Consider the following 18,909-nt stretch of genomic DNA (forward strand, 5'->3'; position numbering starts at 1 on the left):
TAACAAGCGTTAAGTGAACAGACTGTTTAATCTAGTCTAAGGATTGGTTGGTCGTGAACTTGCGTTAAGTGCACAGAGTGTTTAATATAGTCTAAGGATTGGTTGGTCGTTAACCAGCGTTAAGTGCACAGAGTGTTTAATATAGTCTAAGGATTGGTTGGTCGTTAACTTGCGTAAAGTACACAGAGTGTTTGATGTAGTCTAAGGCTTGGATGGCCGTTAACTTGCGTTAAGTGCACATAGTGTTAAATCTAGTCTAAGGATTGGTTGACCGTTTACAAGCGTTAAGTGAACAGAGTGTTTAATCTAGTCTCAGGATTGGTTGGTCGTTAACTTGCGTTAAGTGCACAGAGTGTTCAATCTACTCTAAGGATTGGTTGACCGTTAACAAGCGTTAAGTGCACGCAGTGTTCAATCTAGTCTCAGGATTGGTTGGTCGTTAACCAACGTTAAGTGAACATATTGTTCAATCTAGTCTAAGGATTGGTTGGTCCTTACCAGCGTCAAGTGCACATAGTGTTCAATCTAGTCTAAGGATTGGGAGGTCAATTGTTTTCAATGACGCACCACACTTTCCTGCAGAATAATCATTTGCAGCTCATGCCAATGAAACATAGCGGATGTGAAAGAGATCGGATGCTAATTTTATTGTGTGCTGGTAGTCACGTAAGTCTGTGAATTGCCTTTTGATTTCAGCTTGATTATATGAAAGCATATAATAAGACTATTTAGTCTGTTTCCGGGGTAGAGCCAGTTATTTGTTTCTTTTGAGAACATCAAGGGATCGAAGCCGTTACCTTATGACCGTAATAACCACGCCGTTGTGACTCTAAAAAGGTTGCCCTAATGGGCCCAGGAAGGAAAGGAATTTACTTTTGTCACTGAGGATAATCTATGATGATATGCAATTCTAATGTAATTGACTATGCTTGAATACGTTGAATACAGTATCGGTATTTGCGGACTCAAGCAAAGTTGCTTGCACTGGCTTGTATTGATTATTGTTTTTGTTTTAAGGAAGCCTCTTCTTACCAAAAATCCAGTTAACGCGGGAAGTATCGACCCTGATTTGCATGTTCTGACACTAAAAAACAATTACTTGCTGCCATCGGTTTGTTTTCTTTATTGAACTGTAACTTATAAAATCATTGCTATAAAATTATACACTAACCTTTCAACATTCCAAATAATGAATTTCCATTACAATTTCAGCCTCTCATAAACTTTTTAGTACATGACTAACATGGTACTTACGTGTCATCAACGTCACGTTAACCAGGTCACGTAGCCCATGTCGACAAAGTCATTGAATGAAAACTTTACTTTACTTTTCAAGCATGTCTCATCCATTATCACTTCTTTAATGAATATATAACATCCGTGATATCAGCTTCCAAATAGAGGAAAATCCATTGCAAGACTAATTAAATAAATATAAATGTAATATCAATTTAGTTTCGTGTATGCATACGTTTATTTGCCGGTCAAGAAAACATTCACCACTTGTAAACAGTTATATTTTCGCTTGCCTATGTCTCGCTTAAGAAACTTTCTCGTATCCAACACTTACATAACATCAAATATAACTATCAGCAAGTTAATCTCATTTCGTGACAAAATCCATGTATTACCAATTTGTTGTTATGACAAATGATTTCGACAAGATATATATAAAATGCGTGTTAACCTACAAATAAAATATTCAACAAATAAAATATTCAAGTCTATAATGCAATAAAAATTTAAATGTACAGTTTCAATTGACAGATTTTCTGGGCCACGCCGTCACCGATACTGACATGGCCTGCACGTTCAACACGAAAGAAGGGGTATACCATCGAACGCCTCGTAACCAGACTTCACACAAGGAAATGCTTCGGTACATCTTCGACGGCGAGTTATGATAAAAACTCATAGAACGGCGTTTAACAATGCGTACCGAATAAGTTGCTGTGATGTGTGATGCGAAAGCTGAAAATGTACTTTAGACAAGATTCGAATAGAAGCGTATTTAGCCATTCAGTAAGGTATATATTGTATGGCGGACGAAGTTTTGTCTTTAAAAACATATCTGTATGGTATTCTCTTAGCAGCCTTTGACGGCCTCATGAGCACGACGGCATGGATTCGAACCAAATGTGTGTATCATTCAATATGTGGAACTCAGTGAAAAGTAGTTGACCGCTAATCTACGTAACGCACATTCATATGATAACTCCGTCTAGTTACGCTTAATCATTCAAACGTTGGTCAACTCAAATATTTTTGTAAACGCAGCAATACTTATGTAACATTATTTCATACTACAGTAAAAAGTTGTTTGTACCTAATGAGTATCTGAGTTAGCAAGTAGATTACCTGTAACCTTGTGTTGTTTTTCCAGAATGGTAATTAGAACTAACCATTTTTTTAAAAGTTAGCTTCGAGACGGGTCATAAAGCTAACACCCTCCTCACCATATTCCAATGTCGTACTTTACTGGCCCCTTAGTGCAAGCTGTTACTTCATAGCATTGGTTTCCACAGAATTGCTTCATCCAAGGATAAAACTGTCACCGCATTATCTAGAAAAAGTAACGAATATGTTCTTTACATACGATACGCTTATACGAGATTCCGATGTGCGAACGCGAGATCACGACGCAAGATCGCTATAGTTATATCATAAGAACACGTGTCAAGTTAATATTGTTTAATTTAATTAGTTTAAAGATATAATTTTATGTCAACATGAACCTTTTATGATGTCGTTAATATGCCATGACATTTCTTGGTGTTTCAATTCTGATTCAGAAACATATTACGTACAGTAAAAATACATCGGCATATATCGTCCTAACTCAACATTTAGTTTCAATTCCAAACGAAGAGTATACGAACATGTTAAAATTTGGATAAAACATTATGATGTTAACAATTTCTATTCAGAAGCGTTCAAACGTGTTACCTTCTGATTAACATGTGTTACCATCTGATAAAACAAAACGTTTGAATTTTAAGTTAATTGGTAGAAATGTAATGTTTAATGTAGTGATGCCTAGCAGGCCATAAACACGTGCACGTGTTGGAGACAGATGTTCTTCATGTTTTGTCGGCTTTTACATATGAAAGAAAATAGCACAGATTTGCCAAACAAAATAATAAAAAGGATAAAATTTACAAGTAAACAAAACTTGTAGTAAGGACATTAGCAGTGTATTGACATCGACTGGGCTTTTACTAAGGTACTGGATTGTTTGTGAGATCTTACAGCGAAGATGAAACGTTGCGGCCAGTTGATTGGACGTCGTTCGTCCACGCGAATGGTGCTCTTTTCTAGCGTAGCTGTCACCGCATTGTTACTGGTGTTGCATGTATTCAGAATCCTTGGCGGTGAGTTATTTAAATAGTATGTCGTTTTCTTCTCTGCCATACCCCGGTATATAAATATATTTAAAACTTTACATGTTTCACAGATTGAAAAATATTTTCTTATCGTTTATAAACTTGCCATTGATTGTCTGGCAACAATTATTTACCCTGACGCTAACAAAAAACAATCAGCCGTTCAACGACTAATCTTTTATAGGTGACGCCAGTTAAGACGTTGGAAAGATATATCTTTGACGTACTGTTATATTTATCAAGCGCATACTTATTATTGTCGCACCAATGCCTAAAATTCTATTCAGTGAATATTTTAAAACAAAACAAAATCCTTCAAATAAATCAATCATATGAGATACACTATAACACATGCGTTGATAAGTGCTGGCACTCTTTGTGTCAAATGTTCCCGATGTGTTGTTTTGACCCAAACATGTCATCTTTACCTTCAACGTTAGGGAAGCAGACAATCTAAGTTTGCTTTCTTATGTGTATCCACAGACACTGGCATTGAATGTAATTTAAATACACAACCATTTACTTCAGACGAACCTCAACTGGACGAGAAAGACTCTTACATGGGCCAAATGGCAGTCAAAGTAAAACAACTGGATGAGAAAGACTCGAACATCGGTCAAATGACAGTCAAAGTAAAACAACTGGACGAGAAAGACTCTAACATCAGTCAAATGGCAGTCAAAGTAAAACAACAGCCGTCTGGAAAACTGAAATACTTAAATCCCATCGATAGAATTAAAGAAACAAATGAAGTCATCAAACAAGGTAAGGTATTATAGAGTAATTTGAACGCTTATGTTCCGAATTAACGCCTAGAAACTTTTTGAAGATATTTCTATTAACAATTGAGCCACGAAGATTGCAATGTTGAAAATTGCAACTCTTTCGATGTAATTGTTGTCGTGTGCTAAAACAGCATTATTTTTGTACTTTTTGATAAAGAATGTCAGTCTTCGTGACTACAACACCTATAATTGAAATATAAATATTCTGCGAGTCATCTTTGATCGAGTCTGCCACTATTATCTAATCTTTATACCACACAATTATCTTTTCTTTACACAACATAATTTCCTTATCGTTATATTACATAAATATCCTATCTTTATACTAGACAATTCACTAACCTTTATACTACACAATTCTTCTATATGTATACCACACAATTGCTATATCTGTTTACCACACAATTGCTCTATGTGTATACTATACATTTGTTCTGGATTTATACTACACACTTATCCTATCTTTATGCTTTTCAATGTTCTAGTCTATATACTTTCTCATGCGGATGAACGAGTTCTTCACTTAATTTATATTTTGTCAGATTTTTGGTCGTAGATCTTATATTTCGTGCAGTAATATCACTTGATACTTGTGTAAGCTTTGCTCTCTTGCTGAATGTTCACTGCTCTGATTTAAACGGGACTCATATTCGTTTGAAATTATAATACAGTTTTTTTTTATCGGAACGGCCTCCAAGATGTGCTTATTTTTATTAAAATAACATGGTAATGAACTATTATGTCTAAATGCATCGATCTAAAAAGAACTATTGTAGTTAAAGACTTATTTTTTATAAGAAAGCCGCCCGAGTTGATATTGCTCACAACAATTCAGTTATCTCAACTGAGCAGAATTGGTCGGTATTCGTCAGAAACACTGTAAAGTTTAACTCTTCCATACTTATGTTGGCAAAAAATGTGCCAAAAATGCCAAAAGCATAACCAATACGAAACCTAAACATGTAATCCTCACTATTATTAACCTGTGACGTATGCACGCATTAGGTCACGTGAGCGCCAATTTTACGTGATTTCCACTTCCGCGCATTTCAAAACAAAGAAGAACTATTAAACAACACACGCAATTTACAAACGAATTATGTCTATGGATAGCCCTAGCAAAGTGATTATAAAACATGTTTTTGTCTTAATAGATAAACGAGGATCATTGTGTATTGAATATCATGTTCGTAAAAAATCAGAATGCAAGCTGACTGCATAAAAACGATTTCTCAGATCAGAGCGAATTCAATAAGGCCGATTTTTGGATTTTAAACAAATGGTGATTAAATCATGAATAAACGAAGTTACTTTTGACATTTGCATTACCGGTTGGGTACATTTGTATCAAAGACGATGAATAAATATGCCGTTGCTTGATCAAAAATGTGAGTGCAGGTTTTCATGCACATTAGAAAAATTATTTCGTTTCCATTATAAGGTGTGTAATGTGTGCTACTTTCGTTCACGTGCGCTAAATTAACTTCAAATCAACACACAACAACAGAAGTAATGTCAAATAGAGATGGGAAAACCCTGTTTATTATTTCATAATCCTAATCAAAGTGTTGAAACGTAAACATTTAAACAAGGCGACCGTATTTTTTTGAAATTTTATCTGTGAAAAATAGAAAATTGAAATTCGGCATATACACTTACCGTTATCTTGAAACAAACTCGTCATAAACACTTGTCGTTATCTCGAAACGAATTGAAACTCGGCATAAACACTTTCCGGTAAATAGAAACAAATTGAAACTCGTCATAAACACTTTCCGTTATCTCGAAACAAATTGAAACACGGCATAAACACTTACCGTTTTCTCGAAACAAATCGTATTTATGTATCAGCTTGACGTACATCATGCCACAGGCAACAAACGCCAGAAACAACGAGGCAAGTTTTCTGTTCCTCCGTATTTATTATCCCCATTATGACTATTTCAATGTATCATCCACCAAAATGTGCACACCTAGTTAAATATAACAAATATGTCAACGGCTATGTATCAATCAAGTTGATCGCTGACTCAATCAAAGATTGAATTTCAATTCCGTTGATCAACTTACCTATGCATCACAACCGTGTTATGTGAACGTTCGTATTTGCGTCAGTTTATTTTCACGCAAATTTGATTTTACTGTAAACACCGTTTGCGTAATACTTGTATGATTTTCCGGATGTTCGAAATAAAGCCAAAATGGATACCAATAGATATTATGACGCCAAAAACATGATTGTCTAATTCGTGTCCCCTAACTGCGTTATGAGAATGGGACTTCACCCATATGATAACAAATATCTTTCATATCGCGTTATTGTAACGACAAGGCATGCTTTGAATTACCTTCAAACAGCCGATGTATCTCTTTACTTAAAGATATGTGTGCTCGCAAGTTAGAATTGTTCGCAACGGAGAGCTTTCTTCAGCATTAAGCATGTGTTTTGTGTAAATACGATCTATTTAAAACATCACATTTCATTCGATATAACATGTTTGTAATTTATAATTAAACTCACAAGCTGCACAAATGTTATGCGAAACACTAAATCGAAATTCTATCGAAACTCTTTTAATATTTTAATTCCGCAAACAACGGCTAAATATATCAACTTTAATGTGGTGTTCATTAGGATCATTTACTACAGATAATCATGTATGCAAGACACCCTTCAACTTCTAGAGCATTGTCTTGCTGGTATGCTTTCATCGAGTTCATGTGCAAATAGTATTTGAATATTGTTGATATGTGTTCGCATTTATTAATCCTTTTTACATTTACCTTTCTGATTAACAATATTTTTTAACAATATTTGAAGCATTTGATTAAAATAATGAGCGATTATACACTGGCGGGTTGATCAATCGTGAAGCCATTAATTATATTTGAAAATATGGTCGTACCCCATGTGCAACACATGTATAACACACAAATTACAGCAGACAAAACGACCGTCAAATCTACTATCAAAATCATCACAGTGTGTAGTCCTGTTAGAATAATAAAGCGCGATATCCGATTGTCTATATGTCTATCTGATAAGCATTGTGTTTTGTCGTGGGACAACTATTCTCATAATCAATACACCGAAGTTGTTAACAGGATGACTTTAAAGGATTTAAGTTAAGCTAAATAATTAAATAGTTAAAACATGGCAATGTATTTAATATTTGCACGAGTATTATAAAACAGCGCAGATGTTATCGGATAAACTTCCAGTAAGAAAAATAAGAAAATTTGTATTGTTAGTTTTCTTGCTACTATGTATTTTAACAATAGTCTTATATTCGGAACTTCTTCAACTCAAACTTATAGTTTAACAATTGATCGCGTCGGGCAATTGACAACTAGCTTAGATCGGAATGCAACATTTAAGATCAAGTAACTTAAGACGCTGTTTCCGAATATAGATTGTCGTGCACGTGACGTGTTGTTGTCACAAAAGCCACTGCCGGTCGGGGGCCTCGTCAGCTTTCCTGGTTCCGGAAACACTTGGGTGCGCCACCTGCTGCAGCAGTTAACAGGTGAACACTTTCTTCTATGTTCGTATATATCGCTGTGTTGTCTGTTTTCATTTAAGTATTGAACCATTTCACAATAGTTGCGCTACATTAGGCGATCTTTGCCATTAACACATTTATGGATAGTGGACTCTCCCATCTTTCTAAATTGGATCAATTTATTTCCAAAATAAGGGATGTCTAGTATATTTATTTCTATATTTAAAATATCTTTCTTACAGAAATTTCTTTAAGCAAACAGCGCAAACCCTCATGAGACGCCGCATTCTGCGGCGTCTCATCTGGGTCTACGCTGTTTGCCAAGGCCTTTTTTCTAGACGCTAGGCATAAATGGGTTAGCATGCAATATGTGTAAATAATCAATCTTAATGTAAATAACTGCAAACTACAGTCGTTCTTAAATCAGTGGCTTTGAGAGAAATCAATGCATAATCAACTCCCGCACAAGTTATGAGGCCTAGCCTATATTTGAGCCGCGTTGTGGGAAACTGGGCTTTATGCATAAAGTGTAGACAAATGTATTAACATATGCATTCATGTGCATAAAGTGTAGACAAATGTATTAACATATGCAGTCTTTACAGGCTAATCAGGGACGAAACGTTCCGAAATACAATGGATTTTAGCTAAGAAGACTTCCTTAAAACGAAAAAAAAACGATTAAAGAAAAAAGTTTTTCCCTGATAAGCACGGTCTCGGACTTTAAAAAAATAGTTTTATCGACTTGAAATCAATTTGAAAATTTCAATTATGTTTAAAGCGAGATTATACGATTTTGTCAAATATTAATTATTTTATATAAAATGTATAAAAAAAAACTCAATTAAACATATATTTCAATATAAATTAAAGTGAAAGTAAAGAAGAACATGTGTCGAAAAAGCGAATAAGCCAGATATTTAATTCTGAAATCGAACACTTACTAAAAAGACGAATTCGTCGGTTATTGTAGGAAAATATGTACGCAATATCTTCGTCACACTCGTCTCGGGGCGCTAATTTGCATTTTGTGAAATGCGTCTTCAATGTATAATTTTTCTTGCCTTTTTGTGTTATTGTAACATATTTTATCAATATATTACAATTTAACGCATATTAAAAAATCGTATAATCGCGCTATACTATTCCACTTCACATTGTTCATTGATAACACTTTAGACATTTAAGTCTGTTTAAAAACTAAATATTGTTGTTAAAGGAACGGTCAACCACGACGAAGAAGAAAAAAAGTTGTAAAATACCATATTTTTTACAATTAGTTTATATTGATTTAAATATCACGACTGGTATATTACATTACTTGAAAAAAGTTGTTTAGTTTTCATATTTTTAGTATATTCGGTAATACATTTTACTGTGTATGTATACCAGGTAACTACCAGTTAACTATAAATAACGCCAGTAGATTGATCATCATCGTCACGTGGTAAACCCAAGAATGCAAATTGTGCATTCGTAGTGAATTGTATATATTTTATATATAAAATGATCAATTTACTTGCGTTATCTATAGTGTGTATATCGTTATTTCACCTATTTTCGCGATGTACTTTCGATTTCACATCGCGAAATTTTATTATCAAATATACTGAAAATATGAACTTTTTTGAAGTAATGTAATATACCAGTCGTGAAATTTTAATCAATATAAACTAATAATTGTACAAAAATACGGTATTTTAGAACTTTTCTTTTTTCGTCATTCGTAGTTGACAGTCCCTTTAAACGTTCTGAGCATCTATATATTCATATATGTTGATATGCATGACTGCGTTTGAATCGGGGTTTATAGTATAGAGTACTTTTAAATGTCCGCAATATTGCACAAGTTTTGGACTTCCTAAATACCTCCGTCACACTGGAGTGCGCATACGTGAAAGTTTTGCAGACACTAAAGGAACGCATTGTCAACGGAAAAGAAACATACTATCATTAAAGAAAACCAGAAAAATTTCAAAGAATGCAGCGATTGTCTAGGAAACAAATTAAGCGGTGTGGTGACTGTGATTGTGGGGGGTGCATGTCTTCGGAATACGTAAACTACGTTGGTTGAAATGTGTCTCTGATTACGGCATTACATTTCGAATGCATAACCGAACAAAACATGGAATATTGGACTAAGAATGCAATATTTATAACAACTGAAGTATGTTATATCATATGCATGGAATGTATGGCATAATGTAATGGGAAATATGCATTATGTTTGGACTATGAGTTGATTAATATAATTTTAGTGCAGAGATGGCAATGGTAGGATAGTCAACTACGTGTATTTATTATAGGGAGGGTCGGGATGTGTAATGTGTAGTGCATAGTTTGCTGGCGATTATGATTGTGGCTAATTTCAGCTATACCATTCCAAAGTGAAAACCGAACCGATACGAAAAACTAAGGTACTTGTTGTTTTAGTGTGTCCTAGCTTTCGCCACTTTTAACCCCTCTTACACACCCAAGTGAAAAAAGAATATGCGCCAATACGCCATGTTTGAACGAGGCATTGCAGCAACACTGTACACAAATTACTCGGTCTTGCGTCTATAATATAAGCGTGTTCATGCCTCTGATTAGAATGTCTGTCGTGTTGGTAAACAACGTGACAAAAAACAACAGAAATATTAGTACGAGCACCAATACGTCAATATGGACAATGGTCGTTCTTTCGTGTTGTCATTTAGGCCCCTTTCGGACCTACAGAGAGACTCCGCCATATAAGAATCTCGCCTCTGCATAGGGGTCTTTATTATAAGACTAACAATAGTCTTGTTCATACGGGACCAGATAAATGGTTTATATGGCGTGAAACCTGATTTTCAGGAATCGGGACAGCTAGCGTCTATTGTGACGGGACTCTGAGTCGCAACGGTTCCCCTTCGAGTGTCACGGTAACTGGAGCGAGGTCCTGGTCGTAAAGTCGCATCTATTCAATGGTATCGTCCATGTGTTTTGAAAGTGAGACGTGCTATGAGAAACAGGGGTTAAATGCATGCGTGTAAAGTTTCGTCCAAGATTAGCCTGTGCCGTCCGTATAGGCCAATCAGGGAAGAAACTTTCCATTTGTATTTGTTTCGTTTTAAGGAAGACTGTTCTTGACGAAATACAAGTTAAGACGGATTGCACAGGGTCATCTGAGGCGATACTTAACGCACATGCATTTAACCACGTTTTCTCAGAACGCGACGCAAGTATAGTACATATATTACATTTCATTAAATTGTAAGCTTTTTCATCAAATACAATGTTTTTTTTAATGAGTTTTGCACTTCAATATCAACAAAACATGCATATAAAGGCAAACACGCATTCATTGTGGAACTAAATGGTACTGCTTTTACAGAAGAGAGCTACATGTATACCGATTAGACGACACCATACTATTTATGATTTACGAAGTTCACGCAATAACAATACTTGTTGCAAAGTTTACATGTATTTACGATTACCAAAAAGCAGTGGACGACATTTACCGACTTGGCCGGACTCTTCTAATACTCAATTGCAGCCAGCGATATTGACCGGTTCGACCGGACCATACTTCTCATTCGAGACCCGCTCGATGCCATGCTGTCCTACTTTACATGGGCGGCCACTGGGTCTCATACCCGCGTAACCGACAAGGAGGATGTACTAAAAGGTGCATAAGTATATTCGTTTGGTTTTTGTATAGGGTTTTACATTACTTTAGTCTTTTAACACGATTATCTAGTTTATCCTTTTCAGAGTAAGGATTTGTTGCTCGTTAACCAGCGTTAAATGCACATAGTGTTAAATCTAGTGTAATTAAATCATTTTTGGGGCGATTGCCTTCTGCAATATAGGTAACATATTATACGTACTCCGACAAATGTAGTCCGTTACTGCAATGAACCACTTTGCATATCCAGACTCTGCATTCGCAAACAAAATAGCTCCGATGAGCGTGTTCCATCCATGGCAACGTCTTTTCACTGTGGTATTAGCACCCGAGTAACACGCAGTCCTCATGGAAGGTGTATACATCGACGAAATATCGGTTCAATACTGAACTATCTTCAATTAACCGATACAGCGCATTTATGTTCTTTCGTTGTATGAAATCAAACGCGTTCGCGATATGGGCGGCACAATTTAATTACCACGCGCTACATTTTTCACGGTGCCTAACCAATACGGATAATGCTGGAAACATTTGTATTATTCCGGATAATACGCGAAACGGCAACTGATCCTATCGGAAAATAAACAAGGTAAATTGCAGGATGCGCCTAGTATTGGAAGCGAAATTGGCCACAAAACCGCGTTAAAATGCCTAATACTATTGCCGACAGAACATTAAGGTATTTCAGCTTATGGTTTACTTCAACATTCGTTATGTAGATAAAACATTATATCAAAACGAACGAAAACAAATGAGTCATACCTACCTCATAGTCATGAAAGAGTTAAAAATACTTGCTTTTTGTAAGTGGAGAGAAAAAAACATATAATATTAGTACTTAGCATTGTTGTTATAATAATTCAGAATTATAATGAAATTGTAGGAAATTACTGGCAACTTGAAAAACGTGAGTATTTGCGTTTTAAAAGGGTCGCATATTGATTTCATGGGCACCGGATAACACACGAAACCACAAAATACTGGCACCGGATAAAGCCCGGAAACACAGCACTGTATAATACCCGAAATCGATTGATACATGTACATATTATTACGTGCTTTTCAGCATGTTTTATAAACAACATGTTCACATCGTATGTTCAACGTTTAATATAGTACTTGAAGTTGGTGACGAATTTTGAACTACCGGTATGGCTGCAATTTCCAGCCAATTGCTTGTAACTGAAATATGTTCATAACGACATGCGTATATAGGTTTCTAGATTGTGGGAGACAAAATTCGTACAGTAATCATTAAACGCAGATATTGTTACGCGTATTATTTCTTGTAAGTAAAGCTTATGAACTTAACTTCCAGGTAATGCGTAATAGACATTAAAGCACCCATGAAATATCATTTCACTAATACCACCTGTCGTATATTTAAATTCCAATTAACCTCTAGATTTATTTACATTTTACTTTGATTTTTAGGAGATGGCTGCATTAATGTAATTTGTTTGGGTTTGTATTTCTTTGTTTTTAGAAATCATGCATTTGATTCACTTTCGAAGCGTGGAAAGAGAAAACGAAAATCTATACGGTCCTATATAAGTGAACCGAATGAAGTCGCAAGGGGCTGTTTGCCAATACGCTGCCACCACAAATGTGATGACTCGCAGATTCTGCCGCTAACCACTCGTCTAAGCATACCATTGCAGGACAATAGGACAGTGTACATTTTATTCTGTTAACCTAAAAAGAGACATTGAAGCTAACTTAATTAGGTTGAGTCAGTGTTCGAACCTGCAACTACCAAATTAGGAGACCAAACTGTTCAACACGGAATAGAACGAACTACATGTATGTTTGCCACTGTAATAAACAATTTTATTCAGTACAAATTGTTTGGTTCATTCATGCTTGCATGGTTTATACCAAAAAATCATTACTTTACAAACACTTCAAGAATGTGTCTTTTAAAGTAATAGACAGACAAGTTTAAACGTATAACTACAAAATTTCATTTTTTTTTGTACAAATCAAATTCCATAATGTTAAACTTTACCTCAAATCATAGACTTTTGCCACGTAGTGAACCTCTTTTTTTTTTTCAAATCTTTGTTTCAAATATGTTCTAAAATTATTTAAATATATAGAGAATTGAATACGCTTTCATTAAAATATTTCAGAGTTCATAACATTAAATTTAAAATTATGTCATTTAACTTTAAAAATGTCTGAAATGGTAACAATTATGTAAATTGTAAACATGACAAGATAATATTATCTATTTATCTTGATATATATTTTAATTGATATGAACACTGTCTTCTAACAGTAATAAGAAAATAATTATGAAACTCGACACATACAGGATTCCAATAAGTAGTACACTGTATACCACTGTCGGCACAGCTTCACTATTTTCATAAGAGTGATAAATGATTCGGTCTACCCACATGCACATACTAGTTATCAATTACATATTACATATTTCCAAACATTATGAACTACCGGTAAATCTCTATAATTTCAGTAACATTGGCCTTGACAGACTTCAACAAAATCTATAGACAATAACAATACACAACAAAAATTATAATCATGTTTTTTGGTATCTACAACAAACCTTAAATTTTAATGCAAAAATTGTTTTACAAGCTAAAACAAATATCTTCCAAATATGTGGCTTACTAAATATCGTTTAAAGCAAGTTTTTGTCCTATTATTGTTGTAACATATTTTGAACTCATATAATTATTATTGTCGAAAGCAATTTCAACTGAAAATTCTACATGTAAACAGCTATCTAATGGTTGCTCGGTGGCTTTTTTCATCTTCATGATTGTTGCAGTCTACCTCAAACAATAAATTATCCACTCCAGACTCAACAGTGTATCTGTCTTCATTACTAGGGGGAACAGTTACAGATAAAAACACACAACTCTCCTGCTTCTCTTCAGTCTCGGCTGTTTCAAACCCGATAAAACATCGGTCGGTCGTGACATTCTGAAATAAATTCATGATTACAGCAATTGACATGTGCTAGTGTTTCGGCGTCATGGGTTTGAGCCCATCAACTGGCACACTTTTCCTCCGTGATTACTTTACACTTACCATGGGCATAGCAGTTAATCAAAGCAGGATAAAATGTTCCAATAAAGTTTAAAGTTAATGATACTCAGAAATTGTACAATTACTCAGTACACTGCTATATCCAATCCAAGAAATATCGAACAGTAGCCATATGTCCATTTAATTAACTTATCAACTGAGACTAAACTTACCATATTCTATCTCGAACTTCAAAGTCAGATGTTAGGGCACTGAAGTCTGAAACAAAAAGAATACAGTAATGAGTGAATTATGAAATGAAAACGTTTGCATGTTAAATATGCATCGTGTACAAATAATAGAGATTCTAGATATAAATGTTGGTAATGAATTAATCCAAAAACGACAAATACTTAACTCTATGTGCATTTGAAGAGCGCTATTGTAAACAAGGGAAGTATCACGATTGGGGAAGTATCTCTAAATCTAAACCGTAGGTTACACACAACTTATTTCCCCTAATATTATATTTATAATCAATTAGAATAATAATCACGCAAAAGTAAACAAAAATGGTTTAAAAATACTAATTATACAACAACCATATTTTACAATTAACACTGCTGAACTGGTCTAAAAACTTTCTTTTTCAAATTGTTATCGAATCGTGTATATAAATTTTATATTTAAACAATCAACGGGTTCTTATATCTTATAAATAGTATTGCTGAATCGGTCGTTCAACAAAAGCACGCGTTCTACATCAGATTTTTAAAGAACTAATACCATGTGTAAGTATGTGCCTAGTTTAATAACCATTTTCAGTGAAGGGTCAAGACATCTTTCATGCGTTAAGACAGTGGTCATGGCTGAGGGACGAGAAGTAACAGACCCATTTATTTAACAATATAAAATCAAGAAATGCTAAAAATGATTACCATAACAGCAGAGTCCAATACATTCTTTAAACGTGCTATACATGTACTTAAATTCATTAGTCTCGGCTATTATCCGGTGCCTACTTCATGCATTATCCGGTGCCAGCAATCGACACATAAAATAGATGTTTTGTCTACAAACTAAACCGTCACTCATCATGGCAATGATTTAACAATCATTATGCTGCCCTTTTTGATCAGAAAACTAGCTCCAAAATTTGAATTTCATTGTTAACATGGACCAATATCTGCATTTTACTTCCGTTTCCACATGTTTTGTGCATAAACTGTTGGACAATATATGTACCCACTGCATACTTTCGTTTTTGTAACTGAGCACGAGTATACAATTTACTGAATGAATGTCTTAGTTGATCCGTGGAATATTGGTTTGGTGAAAAATGTTAACGTAAAAAAGAGAATATTGAAATAAAAGAACAAACCTCAAAACAGTCAATATATTTCTGATATGATCCGGTGCCGTTTCGGGCATTATCCGGAAACGTTCAAATGTTCCCGATATTATCCGTATTGGTTAGGCACCGTGTTTTTGACTGTCAAAGTAAACATCTCAATGTTCTGTGCGCTACAAAGTTTTTATTGTCTTGGCGTTGTTCGTCGGTACGTCTTTCTGTCTGTCTTTCCGTCCGTCCGGAGCCATTTCTTGCAAGTGTTTGGCGGATTTAATTGAAACTTGGTATGAGTATATATAGATATATATATGGATAAGAGGATGATGCACGCCAAATGGCATTGTACACCATCTGTTAATAACGGAGTTATGGCCCTTTGTATCTTGAAAAAATGCTTTTTTGAGTGTCAAATATAACACTTTTGTGCCCAGAAGCATATTGGCGGGGGTTATCAATTCAACGAATTTGCTTGTTATATGACAATACGCCCATGCTTTTCAGGCCAGTTTTGAACTTTTTCCCTACACACGAAATACATCTTGTGGTTGTCACTTTCACAGAAGCTAATTACTTTGCGTTAATGTTTCCAAGTAATCAAAACAATCTCGTATATGTCCTTCCTAACAGTAGAACATTATCAACATTTATTTGTTTGTTCCCATAAAGTCGCTTTTTAACCTACACTGTGTCGGTGTGACTTAAAATCCAGCAAATAAATTAATTTAATATATAAATGAATAATAATTGAATCTATATGACGTTTCGCAGTTATGAATTGGCACGTGCGACAATGACTTGTTTTAAAAAGGAGCATTTACTTTTAACCCCAATAGCTAACTCATATATATTATGTTAATAGCCTGTCACCCTTCCTTAATTCCACCTGCAACACACGTGATTGGTTGGCATCACGGTGTATAGTGTTTTTAAGACCACATGAATTCAGCAAATTCGCCCCACCAGTACTTTCAGTACTTTGATTATTTGTCGGAATGACATTTCCTGTTGTTGTTTTTTCATGACATTTCCGTGAACACTTTTATGCGTGCATATCTGATCATGAGGTGTATGCATCGGTAATTGTCCGATGTGATTGTGTTGCATTCGTAGATCGGTCAACAAACGAAATCAAAGAAAAAAAAGATCCACGAATGTGTTTTAATGCAATTATCTATGCTCGAATGCGTTGAATACAATAACGGTATTTGCGGACGTAAGCAAAATTGCTTAGACAGGCTTGATACATTTTAATCAGGGACGAAACTCTACGCTTTTATTGATTATTGTTTTTGTTTTAAGGAAGCCGTTCTTACCGGAAATCTAGTTTACGCGGGACTCTATTTGCATGTTCTGACACTTGAAAACAATTGCTTGCTGTCATCAACGTTTTGTTATCTTGAATGAACTGTAACAAATACACTCATTGATATAAAAATGCACAACAACCTTTCAACATCAAAATAAAGAATTTCTATTACAATTTCAGCCTCTCATAAACTGTTTAGTACATGCCTGTCCTGGTACTTACGCGTCATCAACGTCACGTTAACCAGATCACGAGGTCCAGTGGCCGTGATTCGGTACGAGAGGTTGGTTTCTGATACGGTGGCAGAGCTAAGAGCTCTATCACGTAAGTAATTGCCCATGTAAACAAAGTCATTGAATCAAAACTTTACTTTACCCTTCAAGCATGTCTCATCCATTATCACTTCTTCGTTGAATAAGTTACATCCGTGATATCAGCTTCCAAATAAAGGACAAACCATTGCAAGAATGATTTAATAAATGTAAATGTAATAACAATTTTGTTTCGTATATACATACGTTTCGTTGCCAGACAAGAAAACATTAACCACTTTTAAAGAGTTATATTTTTGCTTGCCTATGTCTCGCTTAAGAAACTTTCTCTTATCCAACACTAATATATCAGAGAATATAACTATGAGCAAGTTAATCACACTTCGTGACGAAATCAATGTATTACACATTCGTTGTCTTGACAAACGATGTTGACAAGATAGACATAAATATCTTATTAACCTACAAATAAAATATTCAACAAACAAAGTATTCAACTCTATAATGCAATTAAAATTTAAATGTACAGTTTCAATTGACAGATTTTCTGGGCCACGCCGTCACCGATACTGACATGGCCTGCACGTTCAAAACGAAAGAAGGAGAATACCATCGAACGCCTCGTAACCAGACCTTCCACAAGGAAATGCTTCTGTACATCTTCGACGTCGAACGGCGGGCGAGTGTAGAAGATGTTGTCAGAACCGCAGAAAGACTCCTGGTAAAACAAGGAGTTCAACAAGGAGTACTGAATAAATTGCTGTGATATTTGATGCGAGAGCTAAAAATGTACTTTAAACACGATTGGAATAGCAGCGTGTTAAGCCATTCAAAAAGCTAAAACTTCTGAAATTTAGCCATAGCGTCTTTATTGTATGACTGACGAAGTCTTGTCTTTTAAAATACACTAGTATGGCATGCTCTTAGCAGCGCTTGACGGCCTCACGGGCAAGAAGCTGATACGAATCCAATGTTTGTATCATTCAACCTGCGGAGCTCAGTCAAAAGTAGTTTACCGCTAATTTACGTTATGTACATTCATAGTCTAAATCCGTCGAGTTATAAATTATCATTGAAACTAAGGTAAACTCAAATATTTTTGGAAACATGACAATAATAATGAAACATTAGTTCATATAACAGTGAAACGTTGTTTGTACCTAAGGATTATCTGAGTTAGCAATTAGATCACGTGTAACCTTTTGTCAGTGTATTTTTACCAGAATGGTAATTTTAACTTATTACAATTCAACAAGTTATAGTCGGGGCGGGTCTTGGAGATTACACCCTTCTCACCATGTTTCAATACGGTACTTTATTGGTCTCTTAGTACAAGCTGCAAACTTCAAAGAATTGGTTTGCACATAAATGTGTTAAGGAAGTTAACTTAACTTTAAATATATACGAAAAATAACACATAGTAAATAAATTTATGAAGTTTATGAAGCTACCAGAACTTAACTTAAGTGAAATCTTATGTTAAAAAAAATGGCGGAGATAAGAAAAAATATTGCGCAATATTTCAACTTAAGTTATTTCTATGCCCCCTTTCGAAGAAAAGGGGGCATATAGTGATCGGACTGTCCGTCCGTCTGTCTTTCCGTCACACTTTGCGTTAAGTTTCGAAAAATGCTAAAAACTTCTATGTCCCTTG

General features: G+C 35.0%; 2 protein-coding genes and 1 long non-coding RNA gene across 4 annotated transcripts in view; 1 reads left to right on the forward strand and 2 right to left on the reverse strand.

The window, feature by feature from the left end:
- Positions 1-18,909, reverse strand: part of LOC127859808 (uncharacterized) — a 436,037-nt gene that overhangs the window by 103,637 nt on the left and 313,491 nt on the right. The window lies entirely within an intron of this gene.
- Positions 1-18,909, reverse strand: part of LOC127859372 (uncharacterized) — a 184,900-nt gene that overhangs the window by 57,113 nt on the left and 108,878 nt on the right. The gene's annotated exons all lie outside the window — the stretch shown is intronic.
- LOC127859366 (uncharacterized) lies at positions 1,773-18,067 on the forward strand. Of its 2 annotated transcripts, none has more exons than XR_008039332.1 (7): positions 1,773-3,371; positions 3,912-4,148; positions 7,582-7,695; positions 10,510-10,622; positions 11,195-11,326; positions 17,164-17,307; positions 17,798-18,067. XR_008039332.1 is itself a non-coding variant. In XM_052396728.1 (7 exons), the coding sequence occupies exons 4-7, from the start codon at positions 10,620-10,622 to the stop codon at positions 18,019-18,021; spliced, it is 525 nt and encodes a 174-aa protein (XP_052252688.1). In that variant the 5' UTR covers positions 1,773-3,371; positions 3,912-4,148; positions 7,582-7,695; positions 10,510-10,619; the 3' UTR covers positions 18,022-18,067. The 2 variants fall into 2 exon arrangements, 1 of the variants encoding a protein (XP_052252688.1); XM_052396728.1 differs by having other exon boundaries at positions 10,510-10,644.

Source organism: Dreissena polymorpha, chromosome 15 (genome assembly GCF_020536995.1).
Source record: "Dreissena polymorpha isolate Duluth1 chromosome 15, UMN_Dpol_1.0, whole genome shotgun sequence".
NCBI lineage: Eukaryota > Metazoa > Mollusca > Bivalvia > Myida > Dreissenidae > Dreissena > Dreissena polymorpha.

Coding starts and splice junctions, on each gene's coding strand:
- LOC127859366 (XM_052396728.1), top strand. CDS start 10,620: ATGGTATCGTCCATGTGTTTTGAAA. Junction 10,645..11,194: donor ATCGTCCATGTGTTTTGAAA/GTGAGACGTGCT, acceptor ACTCAATTGCAG/CCAGCGATATTGACCGGTTC. Junction 17,308..17,797: donor AGAGCTAAGAGCTCTATCAC/GTAAGTAATTGC, acceptor TTCAATTGACAG/ATTTTCTGGGCCACGCCGTC.